Source organism: Mytilus edulis, chromosome 2 (genome assembly GCF_963676685.1).
Source record: "Mytilus edulis chromosome 2, xbMytEdul2.2, whole genome shotgun sequence".
Lineage (NCBI taxonomy): Eukaryota > Metazoa > Mollusca > Bivalvia > Mytilida > Mytilidae > Mytilus > Mytilus edulis.
Window position 1 is genome coordinate 8,491,626 of NC_092345.1, and position 12,839 is coordinate 8,504,464.

A 12,839-nucleotide genomic window follows, 5' to 3' on the forward strand; every position below is an offset into this window, starting at 1 on the left:
TCATCATATATACCAGGATTGAAATTTTGTATTTGCACTAGACGCTCGTTTCATCTACATCAGTATTACTTTTTCCATATTTTGTTAATTGCCTCCAAATGCTTAATTGAATATAGTGCCTAAACAAAATAGATATACTCCACGAACCTAACAAAACTTATATTGCAATATTTCAGGACCATTAATGATACTTCGTCCAGTCATTGTCAAAATGTTAAGTTTTGTTATACTTTATCTCTTGATTGCTTGTATGCAGATAATGTTTTTCTCGAAACTTTTCTAGTACATACCAAGGTTTATTGAGAAGGTATAGACGGAGGTATTAACCATGATGCATCTTGATGCACGATCTACCATTTTCTTCAGACAATACACGTAGCAAGCAATTTTTCCCTTCCTACGTTAATTGGTACTACTAAACGTATGCAGGTGCTGCTGGAATGTTGCTACATAGATATGGAAAGCTCACAATTGGGAAGCTAAAATCATCTCTTTTGTCGTAAAGTTTTGTTTTCAACCAACCTTCTTAGTCATTTTCTAGATGAAGTCAAGATATGAGGCAGACTTATTTGTATCTGTCGTATCCTTTATATATAGTTTCATGAGATAGATGCGTCAACATAGTCACCAAATTTTGAATTATCTAGTGAGGGAACACTATATCTGTATAGCGGAAAGTAAAGTTAAAGGATATTGCTAACTTCTTATCTTTCTTCATAAGATGTTCCTGTATGAAGTCATCCTCATAATAATAAAAAAACCAAGTCGGCAATGAGAGTGGCACAATGTGTTCCCATTGGAATGCTGACAATTTGTTGAAAAACAAGTCCTCCAAATGTAACAAATATGTTGTCAAGAAATCCAGTATCTTGCTTATGTCAATTTAGAGATTTTTTTATTTGAATCAGAGTGATCCTTTACAAAGTAGGATTTATCCCTCCCTCAAACAAAATACTTGTATCTACGTTGGCCATTCTCTTTTATGAAACAAAGCAATATCAACTCTTTCAAAATATCTTTTAGTATGGAATGCGTAATACTAGTGTAAAGTGTAGAAAAGTCAAATGTTTTAATACTATTGCAAGATGAAAAATTCTTAAGATTGTATGTACTCTAAACGATCTTTGGATTTTTTTAGTATCCACATCTGATGCACGCCACCTCTAGAACATGCAGTTCACTATGACTTTGAAGTCCGGCTTTGATTGCTAATAAAATAGATTTGTATTATTTAGAAAGAGGTTTCGTGGAGCACTTGGAAGACTCAGCAATATATCGTTTTTTTGTAAGGACTGTTCTGTCCGATCCCGGGGTGACAGTTAGTTGAACTGGTTGTATCCAACATGCAATGAAAAAGCGCAAAGTTCTCCAAACACATCTTTATTGGATGTCAAAAGGTAAAAACTACAAAAGATAAAATAAACACAACCTTAAGTATTTTACAAACACATACGTAGTAAGAATACAATTTTCAATACAATGTCAAAAATTGTTTACAAATCTTTATCACACAAATGGCGTTCCAAACAAAAATTTAATAGAAATAGGGGACACTTTGCAAAGCAAAAAATACAAATGTTAGAGGGCGATGCAGGCCAAATACTTACACAAAAAGGGGATTGGACTACCATAAAATGTATTTAAGGAGGCTCGAGGGTATAAAAATTTCAGAAAAAATCAAACATTTGTTTTTCATTACAAGTTTTATTTATTTCCTTTTGTAGTTGTTACTTTATCATATGGTACAATAATCATTCAAAACAATCAATTCGTGTTGGCCCCAGATGACTTTCAAAATGTATACATCATTGAAAAAGTTCCAAATTATCTCCCTTTGGTGGAAAAATGCCATTTTTTGGCTCTAAAATTGAAATATCTTTTTCAACTCATCGGTGACCTATCTTTTTTAATATAATTTCCATATAAGCTGTACTTAACTAAATTATTGTAAAATTTTAGCGATTTTTGTAATAAATTTCTTTTTTTTTATTTCGATATTACCTTTATTTCTCCTATTACTTCAACAGAAAAAAAACACCTTTACAAAAATGTATGCTTCTTTTGAAGGCAGATTGTGAGCACAAATGAACGGTAACCCCACTTTTTTATTTTATTTTTCTATTAACTATAAGATAAAGTTCATTTATAGAAAAATATAGAGAAATCCTATATAAATGATTTAGACCCGCGAACCCCCTTAACTTGCTTATATGCCCGAAAAATGATACAATGTATGACAATCAAAATCTGATGTTTGCAAAGGCTTTTACGTGAAATTACTTCAAATCGTCATAGAAATCATTATGGAACTAGCGGTATATATAAAAATATACATAATAATACAAAAATAGCATAACTTACAGTGTGGTGGACAATAATAAGCCAAAAATTTATCCAAAGTTCTGAAGCGAGGATACACGAGTTGTGTTGATAAAGGGAGATAATCACATGAAAAGTATGTATGGAAAGCATGCAAAAATGTTGCAGAACACTCCTTATATGATATTAATATATAATATCACTATATCAAACATACACTTATCAAAAAGTTATGAACTATGAATGAACAAAAAACATCTGATCCCTAGCATATCTTGCAAATGGACAACAGAATAATGTTTGATAAAGTCAGTTCAAAGTCTACACTCTAAGCAACAGCACCATTTCGGAAATAGGTCTGGTGTAAGTTGAATCATTTCTTGCGACTCGGACCTCTGCCTTTCTAACTCGTCCATCATGACCTGGTAGAGGATTAACGATAATGTCTGTTGGCCACTCATTTCTCGAAACGTTTTGTCCTTAATTAACACTATAACTCCTTGCTTCACATTTGGAGAAGAATCTGTCCATTTACGACGTGTTTGTAGAGTTTGAAGATACTATTTGTTCCACCGTTGCCAGAAATTATCTGCCAAATATTGCACTCGTTTCCACTGTGCTTTATACAGATCCTTTGTATCAAATGTTCCAATTGGTGCTGGGTAACAACCGGCTTTCTGAGTGAGTAACATCGCCGGACTGAGTATTAAAGGCGATTCCGGGTCAGACGATACAGGAACGATCGGTCTTCCATTGACTACGGCACACACCTCTGCCAAAAAGGTAATTAACACTTCATGTGTTAGATTTTTCGATTGTACTTCCAAGATCATAGAATCCAGAATTTTTCGGGTAATGCCAATCATACGTTCCCACACTCCTCCCTATGTAAGGAATGTGGGGGATTAAAAATCCATACTGTCTGTTTATCCTCAAGATATTTATGAACTGGCCCTTCTTCTACATTAATCGAACCAATGTTCAAATTGTCTACTGAACCCACAAAATTGGTTCCTCGGTCTGAGCGAATTTCAATAACACTTCCTCGTAAGGCAATGAATCTACGTAGAACGTTAATGAATGGTGACGAACTTAGTTCTTCAATAACCTCGATGTGTATAGCCCTTGTTGACAAACACGTGAATAATAAAGCCCAACGTTTACTGTTGGCTTGACCCCCTCTTGTTTTTCTTGTCACTATCGACCACGGTCCTAATTTCTATTCCCACTGATGAGAACGGTGGACTCGGACATAACCGATCTACAGGTAAATCAGACATAAGTTGTTGTTCCTGTTTGCCAGGTAACTTACGACAAATAACGCACTTGTGTAGCAACGACGAGATTAATCTTTTCTCACCAACTATCCAGAAACCAGCATCTCTGAGTTCTCCTGCTGTAAAGTGCCGGCCTTGATGATTAACCTCACTGTGATAATGACGGATCAATAGAATAGCGATATGGTTATTTCCTGGAACAATAAGAGGATGTTTTAGTTTGTAATCAATGTCTGCTCTACTAATTCGACCACCCAAACGCAACATTCCAATATCATCGATGAACGGATTCAAGTTTCGAATTCGGCTAGTCTTCGGTAAGGATAACTAATGCAATTAACTTATGTCGAAAACACTTCGCTCTGGGGCCGTATGCATAAAACATCTTAACTTAAGTATTCCTTAAACTTATATTTCACTAAGAATTTCCTTAGTTAAGTAAAATTATTAAGTGGTATGCATAAACTTACGTAAGTCTTCACTTAACTAAGGGATATTTAAATCGGAACCTTTCTTTCGTTACCGTATGCTATATTTTAGCTCATCACATGTACTCATCCGTGTAAAAGTTTGTTATGACTATTTAAATTTATTGATCAATGTATGCTTTTATTTTAAAGAGCTGGCGTTAAATTGATATTGGTAAGTAAAACAATTCAATAGAACGTAACATGTATTAGATAAAATACAAAGGTAACAGAGAAACAGGCCGGTAACAACCGTTGCCGAATAGTTTTTCTGCATCGCCTCGGACTCGACCTGACTACAAGTGCAGAAAAACTATTCGGCTGGTTGTTGCCGGCCTGTTTCTTTTGTTACTTTTGTTTTTTATCTGACTTGTGAGACGTTTCAAGAAAGTAATAATACATTTTAGAAGACTAAACATTTGAGAAACTTAGAAAGCCATTAAGCAGTAAATATAAGTCATAGCATAAACACATTTTTTTTCATTTCCCTTCAACAGAGATTTTTTTTCAAGAAAAAAAATCAGGAATCTAATTATTTGATAAAAAAGAACCATTTCAAGTAAAAGATGAATGTTGTACACATTTAAGACTTTTTAGAATGCAATTTCGTAAAAAAAGTAATATATTATTAAATAAATATTTTAGTGGTAAGTAGGATAACGTTTGATTTTTAGGGGGGGGGGGGGCTAATTCATTTTAGAATAAACAGGCTGTGATCCTTATTTTTTGATGAAAAAATGCAGGATGTGCCATTCAATCCCCCATTGCTCCTTAAAAAAAATCGTAAAAATCACGCGTTTGTTGCCAAATACATAAATTTAATATTCAGTGGTGGGGGGTTCCGGGGGTTGGAACAACCCTTTTTTTTATGATCAATGCATTTAAATGGGGACATATAGTTGGATCCCCCTCCCTGTTTTTTCCTGGATTTGGACCTGGATCCGCCACTGATATAAATACGTAACAATATAAATGTATCAAAAGATTGAATTTCCTACTTCCTTTGGTGAATGAAATGTTTATGAAAAAATGGATTTTGTCTTAATATTATATAAATTCAGGCATATACTTTAATTTTGTTTTAAATTCATGCTCGTCTCTAGATCTGCAAGTGTTGATCGTGATTAACACGTGTTACATTATGATCAAATCGCAGCTTACCACCCAAAATTGATGACATAAGTTGAATGATTTATTTGAAATGCTTATTTGGACGTGTATTACATGAACACTTTTTGTTTCTAGGATCAATCATGCATTGGTGAGTTGATAGGGATTTTATCTTTTGTTAAGATTTGATTTTTATTTATTGATTTCCTGTCTTATTTTTCTTTAAATATACACGTGTGTCAGTATCATCATTTCTTTACTTTCAGCATTGTCCAAAATACTATTCATGTCCATATATTGAAGAAAACATTTATTGACCGAATATTTTGCTTCATAAAAGGGGCGGTATGTTCTTTTTTTAAGTATATTAACTATTTACTTTTCAACGCCATCACCCAAATGTTTTTGTTTGAATTAGCACTATTTACGGTATTCGGAAAGTCAGGAATCGTGCAAAACATTAATTTGTCATCTGCTTGATAATAATGTTTTTCCCATAAAATTTGGAATCAAAATATCTTTTTTAGGAGAAAACCATACCCCCTCCCCTTTTGAAGTTAAATGTCTAATCCCTTAGTGTACTGATATGAATAGGATTTTACTGGAAATGTTTGAAAAAAGATATTGATGCTAACGTAAATATTTTGTTCAATAAAAAGACAGGAAATAAGTCGGTGAACCAAAAAGTTCAAATCTAATTGAAAGTTAAAGTGCCCATGAGCTAACTGATCATGCACGAGTGATTCTATTCATAAAAAGTGTTCGTGTAACAACTAAAAAGAGTCCGTGTATCATATAAAAAGAGTCCGTGTAACACCCGTTAATGTACTGTTTTTCTATAGCTCTGATGGGGGTAAAGTCGTACAAAGTATAATGATCTACAATTGGCGCATATAAGACAACACTTTTTAAGGTTGGGTGTTTTGACGGATGAGCATTGGAAGAATAAAATTTCGGTAATCCAAAACTTTCCTCTACTTAATCTTTAAATATCTTTCATGGTTGTAATATTTTCTGGAGACAACAATATGTTTTAAACTTTAACAAAACATGATTAAGGACTCGATGGCGTTGCCCAAGACTGAGTGTAGCATTGTAAGCATGTGCTAACAAATAATTTTACAAATCACTTTTTTCAATAAAAGTTTACTTTATCGTTCAGCTTATTATGCGCTGCCATCTTCCTTCAAGGCCCCTTGCTTACATTTGCTTATGGTAATAAAAAAAAACTATTTTGATGTGAAATTAACCTTTTTTCACTTCCTTTTTACAACAATAAAAGGTGGAGGGTAGATATTTTTTCCATGCAGAAATCTATATACAAACTAGGGCATTTTTCAAAGTCCTACAATCTTTAATAAAACCAATTATTACAGTAAGTATATTCTCCACACCTTTACGTACTTAGCAATATTTCTCACTAAATATATAAGGAAAAATGAAGAAAATAAATTAATACGAGTAAGGTATCATAAATACCTTATATAAACGTCGAATTCCATGGGGTGTAGCAGTGTGGACTTCTGACTGTCGTAACAGTGATTATAAACAATCAACCTAATTTTGACAACGAAATGGAGGTCCATGCTCCCCCTTTATGAAAGAAATCAACCTCTTGGTAAGTCTTAAAACTTTTCGATGTTGTCCCTGTAAGTGATTTTTTTTAGGGTATGCCTTCTCTACAGCTTTAGAATAAAACTAAATCGAAAATTCAAATGAGTTACCCCCCCCTTTCCCCCCTCCTGACACACATATAGAAAATGTGGTTTTGCATGCTCTCTCTTCATTCTTTAATACTGTTTTAACTAACGGTTACAATTGATACCGCACGGTGTATTTTAACAATTAAAAAAAAACGTGCACGTACAGAGTAAACAAAAGAAAAATAGTACCATGATTTACATGAGTGTAAAAACTGAGTACTTTTCGGTATACATAACAACGAGATTAGGAAATAGTATATATAACTACCCACTGTTATCTCTTGATTTGTTGATTATACGTGATTTGAAGAAAATCACAATGATCGTTAATATCTAGCAATAAATAAACGAATACTAAGTATTGTATAACTGATATAGTTATTAATCAATTAACTTGTAAGTAACCTATTAATGTTCTGAAAAAAAAAACCCGCATACTTTCGACTGATTTTTAACTATTTTTGAAAATTTAAGGTAGCTCTATAGGTACATTAGACTTAAGTATTATCTTAGGCGTTTCCTAAGTATAAGGAGTTTTATGCATACCACTTAAGTTTTGTGGGCGTGACTTAAAACAACTAAGATTTTACTGAGGAAATACTTAGTTTAAGATTTTTTATGCATACCACTTAGATAAAACTTAAGGGTTTACTAAGGAAAATCTTAACTTAAGTAGCTTTATGCATACGGGCCCTGGATATTACTTATAATAAAGTTTTCGGTAGCGTTGTATGATGATAATAAATCATCGGTGTTGTCTTTCTGAAATGTTTTAGCAAAGAGTTTCAAACGTCTCAACGTATTTACTAGAAATTTCCATACTCAATACGATGAGTAATTGCAAGCGTACTATCCTGTAGACCTGTTTTCATAACTTGTACGTTTGGTCGAATTTCCTTGTCCTGCTCTGTATTCAATAACGGAAAGTCGACATCAATTAAATCCTCTGGTGATTCATTTAGCGTCGGCGGACCATTTAACCACATACTGTCTTGTAGTTTATCTGGCGGAACGGATCTGGTAGCTGCATCTGCAGGATTTAATTCAGTAGGTATGTATGACCACTGGTTGGGTTGTGAAAACTTCCTTATTCTTGACACACGGTACGTAACATACATATAGAACCTCCTTGTAGTATTGTGAATGTAACCAAGCACCACTTTGCTATCGCTGAAGAAACGAAACAAATTTCTATCAATATCGAGCTCAGTAGACACGGTTTCAGATATCTGAACTGCCAACACGGCGGCACAAAATTCAAATCTGGGAATACAATGTCCGTGCAATAGTGCAACCTTAGCCTTCCCCATGATATATCCAATGTGAACCTCACCTTCTGAGTCTGTAGCTTTACGAAAGGCAACAGCAGCGATTGCTTTCTCCGATGCATCACAATACACGTATACTTATCTTTGACTCATGTCTCTCCATGAGAAAGTTGCATAAGAGCGTGGAATTGACAACTGATGTAGTACTTGTAAAGAATCTTTATTTATCTCATTTATCACGCATAAGTTCCGGAAGAGGCTCGTCCCAATTCTTTGTACTTGTCATTAATTCACGAAGGATTAACTCTCCCAAAATCACAACTGGAGCAATGAAACCTAGTGGATCATAGAGGCTGTTAACGACGGATAAGATTCCTCGCTTGCTGAACGGCTTCTCCTCTTAAGACACACGGTAAGTAAATGAGTCATTTTGCAAGTTCCAGTACAGCCCTAGACTACGCTGCATAGGAGCCTCAGAAACACCAAGATCAATGTCCTTTAAATGGCTTGCTATGTCATCCTGAGAAAAGGCATTCATGACGTCCTGATTGTTAGATGCTATTTTATGTTATCGCAAGTTTCCTTCTTTCATCAATGTTTCCTGTGTTCTTTTCATGAGATCGATAGTTTCGGAAGCTGTCGGTAGTGACATAAGTCCATCATCAACATAGAAATTTCTGTTAACGAAATCTAAAACATCGGATCCATAAGTTTCTTCACCAGATTGTGCGGCTTTCCTTAGTCTGTATGTAGCTACTGCCGGGGATGGACTGTTCCAAAAGACGTGCACTCGCATACGATATTCGATAAGTTCATTTTGCGGGTCGTTATCTTAATACCAAAAGAAACGCAAAAAATTCCTGTATTTTTCACTAACAACAAAGCAATAAAACATCTGCTGGATATCAGCGGTGATAGCGACAAGATCTTTGCGTAAACGTAACAGAACACCCACAAGACTGTTAATTAAATATGAACCAGTAATGAGAACATCGTTCAATGAAGTATTGTCATATTTGGCCGATGAATCGAAAACTGCTCTGATTTGTGTGGGTTTCTTGGGATGGTATACCCCGAAAATAGGTAAGTACCAGCTTTCTTCTCCATCTGACAAAGCAGGCGCGATTTCAGCATGGTTGTTGTCGAAAATCTTTTGCATGAATGCTAAAAGTGTTCTCTTTTAACACCATTCTTTCGAAGTGTGAAGTCTAGGGACTTTGCTCGTCGCAGTACTTGAAGTCGATTATTCGGAAGCTTCGGCTTCGGTGATCGAAAAGGTAGGGGTGCTTCCCAGTCACCTTGTGCATCTTTAGAAATGGTTTGATCCATAATTGTTTTTAGAAATTCCCTATCTTCGATTGACATTCCAATGTTATCATCATCATTCGTCCTTGCGAATATTTCTGACTCTGAATCGGAGAGGTAACAAATGAATCTGCTGATAAGTTCTCCTTAATTTCAATATTATTTGGACACGGCTTACAAATTGACGATCTACCGTTGCGTAACAGGTAAGTTTTATTGACGGTTACTGTATCAGGACGATGAAACTGGTTAAGACATGTTTCACCAACTATCACCCAACCTAAACGTAGTTTCTGGGCGTATGGAGAGTAAGTAGGACCTTTAAGCTGCTCTATCACATGATGTGCTTCTAGTAAATCACGACCAATCAATAGTCCGATAGGAGCAGTTTCATCAATTTCAGGTATGTAATCGACGATTTCCCGTAGGTGATCGTGGTGCAGTACTACAGCTGGAGATGGGATCTCCTCTCTGATATTCGGTATGTCAATCAAAGTTGGAAGCTGAAGGCTTGTGCTACCATCTAATGATTCTATAACTAGGCCAGTTGCCCGTCTACCAAACGTGTTCATAGTTCCTGCACACAAGATGTAAGTTTATATTCTGACGAATGTCCTTTCAAGTGTAACAATGAGAATAGTTCAGGTCCTGCTAATGACCTTTTACTTTGATCATCAAGAATAATGTAGGCCATGATCGCCTTGTCGGGTTGATTCTGTTTGTACACCTTAGCAAGAATGTTTTTTTGAACATGACATGCCGTTGAAGTCCCCTCCACATACTTTAGTACAAATACTTGAAACTTCAGGTGTATGGTTCTCCTCACCGTTATTTGTTGGGTTACCTTGTTTTACTAAATGCAACGCAGACGGATGAGAATCACTTTCACATTCACCACACACAATTTTCTCCTTACAAGCTCTACAGTTGTTAAGGGTATGATTAGTTTTGTGGCGAGGACAGCGATTATCTTGTGATGCTTTCGAGTCATTGTTCGGTTAAAACTCGGTTTTCTTAGCAGAAATTCCAGGTTTATTCCAGTTATCACGGCAACAGCCCTTGGATGGTGTTAACTTCCCAAAAAACGTGTATGGTGTAATGGTGTATGGCATATGGTGCAATGGTGTAAGGTGTATAATGCTATGGTGTATGGTGTATGGGGAATGGTGTAATGGTGTATGAGGAATGGTGTGATTGTGTAACGTGCGATCGGGAATGGTGTGAATGAACAGTGTACGACATTTCATTGGTCAAAAACGAAGTTCTTTTTATTTCAATTTTTCGGAGTGTGAACATAGACAATAATTAATGATAATCTTAATATTTGAAATTTAATTGCATTATGGGTATTTTCGTATCGTGTAGATAGAATGGGGAATGGTGTATAGTGTAATATGTAAGGTGTATGATGCAAAGGTGTAACGTGTATGGTGTAATGGTACAAGGTGTATGGTGTTATGGTGTATGATGTATGGTTTAATGGTGTATGGTGTTAGTGGGAAGTTTACACCATCCAAGGACTGTACCAAAATTCTTTGAGAACGGCTTTGATGATGTATTCACTGATGGTTTCTCGTACAAGAAGCTCGGGTCATTCTTGACACGACTGACTTCACGGATGAACCCAACGAAACAGCTGAAAGGAGGAAATGGAACATCGCGTTGTTTCATGTACTTCACGGGATGATTTGTCCATTTCTCCTGAATACCATGTGGTAGTTTCTTAACAATTGGTAGTATGCCAGACGATGAATCGTAGAATGATGGAAGTTGTCAAAATTGCTGATCTTCTTTTACTACCTCGATTTCATATAGAATGTCACATAACTCATAGAGTTTCTTATTTTCTTTAACTGTCAGTTTAGGAAAGTTTTCAATATTATTCCGAAGTGCTGCGTCTATCATTTCTGGACAGCCGTACCTCTCAAATAATCTTTCCCACAGTCTAGAGAGTCCCTTAGTATGAGTATGTGCGTTTGCTGATCTTATACTGTGTGCATACGAAGACGATTCCGAACCTAAGTATTTCACTAAGAGATCAAGTTCCTCGGACGGATTAACTTCGAGCTCTGACTTTATGCGTTTGAAACAAGCCTTCCTGCTGCAGAAAGACTCCGGTTTATCGTTAAATACGGTAAGTCTTGAAAGAAGCAAATCTTTCTTCAACAAAAAGCGTGTTAAGTCCGAGGCAAAGGTTTGTAACGGTTGATTTTTTTGGTATGTACTCTGGTTTGTTTGTTTAAGTAGGATAGAACGATTTGATGTAGGATTTAACGTACGCACATTCATGTTAATCTGAGGTTTTACAGGGCGCTGCTATTTTACCTCCTCTATATTACTTGTATCCTTCAATTGCGATTGTTGACTTACAAATTTTGCAGTTCTTTCAGCAGGATCTATTTTTCCATTTAGTTTTAATTTCTCTGGGGTAAGATCTGACTCATCAGATTCAGTGTCTATTTCACTTTCTAAAACTCTATATTCTGCCTCAGCCACTTCCGCCTCTTTCTGGTGTTGTAAAAGTTTGATGTTTGCTTCTGTTTCAACCTTTTTACGTTCTAACGAAGCGTTTGCTTTAGCATTAATGAGCTTTTGTTCTTCTTCCAAGCATTTTGTTGGCGCAACTCTGACTCTTTTTGTGCAAATTCCATACAAACTCTAGCTGCTGCAGCTTTTGCTTTTAATTTCAAAACTTCAGATGATATAGAATCGTAACTAGAACGAGTTCTCAAGACGAAGATCCAGTAGTACTGCGAGATTTAGACTTTTTCTTAATTTTAACACTTTGATGAGATGCAGATTCTAGTAGTGATTGTTCAATGGCATCAATGTTTGCGAATGTGTCGTTTACTGCTTTGACCCGTTGGTCAATAGTAAGTCCAAGCTTATCAAAGTCTTCTTTACTTTGTGCAGTGTTTGTCTTTACAATGAAGTCTTTCACTTCTTCTGAAATTTTACAAAATATCTCATATTGTCTAGAAAGTTCTTTTCTTGCGTTAGTAATGTCCTTCTGTTCACTTTTTTGTAAAGCGGTGTTCATACTGTTGTCTACACGCTTCCATAAATCTTCGAGAGAAATGATGTACTTATCTCGTGTTGTTTCGTACATTTCTACTCCCTGTTCTGTATGAGTCCGGAGACGTTTTTCTGAATCAGCCATGTCGATGTATTTTATCGTCACACTTTTTTACTGTTCTGTCCGATCCCGGGGGTGACAGTTAGTTCAACCGGTTGTATCCAACATGCAATGAAAAAGCACAAAGTTCTCCAAACACATCTTCATTGGATGCCAAAAGGTAAAAACTACAAAAGATAAAATAAACACAACCTTAAGTAATTTTACAAACACATACGTAGTCAAAAATACAATTTTCAATACAATGTTAAAAA

General features: G+C 35.6%; 2 protein-coding genes across 2 annotated transcripts; both read right to left on the bottom strand.

The window, feature by feature from the left end:
• Nucleotides 1–3,479: 3,479 nt before the first annotated feature.
• On the bottom strand, nt 3,480–3,863 carry LOC139510426 (uncharacterized). The gene has a single exon (XM_071297009.1). It carries the CDS (start codon nt 3,861–3,863, stop codon nt 3,480–3,482), a length of 384 nt encoding a protein of 127 aa, XP_071153110.1.
• Nucleotides 3,864–7,682: 3,819 nt separating this feature from the next.
• LOC139510427 (uncharacterized) lies at nt 7,683–8,186 on the bottom strand. The gene has a single exon (XM_071297010.1). The coding sequence runs from the start codon at nt 8,184–8,186 to the stop codon at nt 7,683–7,685; it is 504 nt and encodes a 167-aa protein (XP_071153111.1).
• Between the last annotated feature and the right edge of the window lie 4,653 nt (nt 8,187–12,839).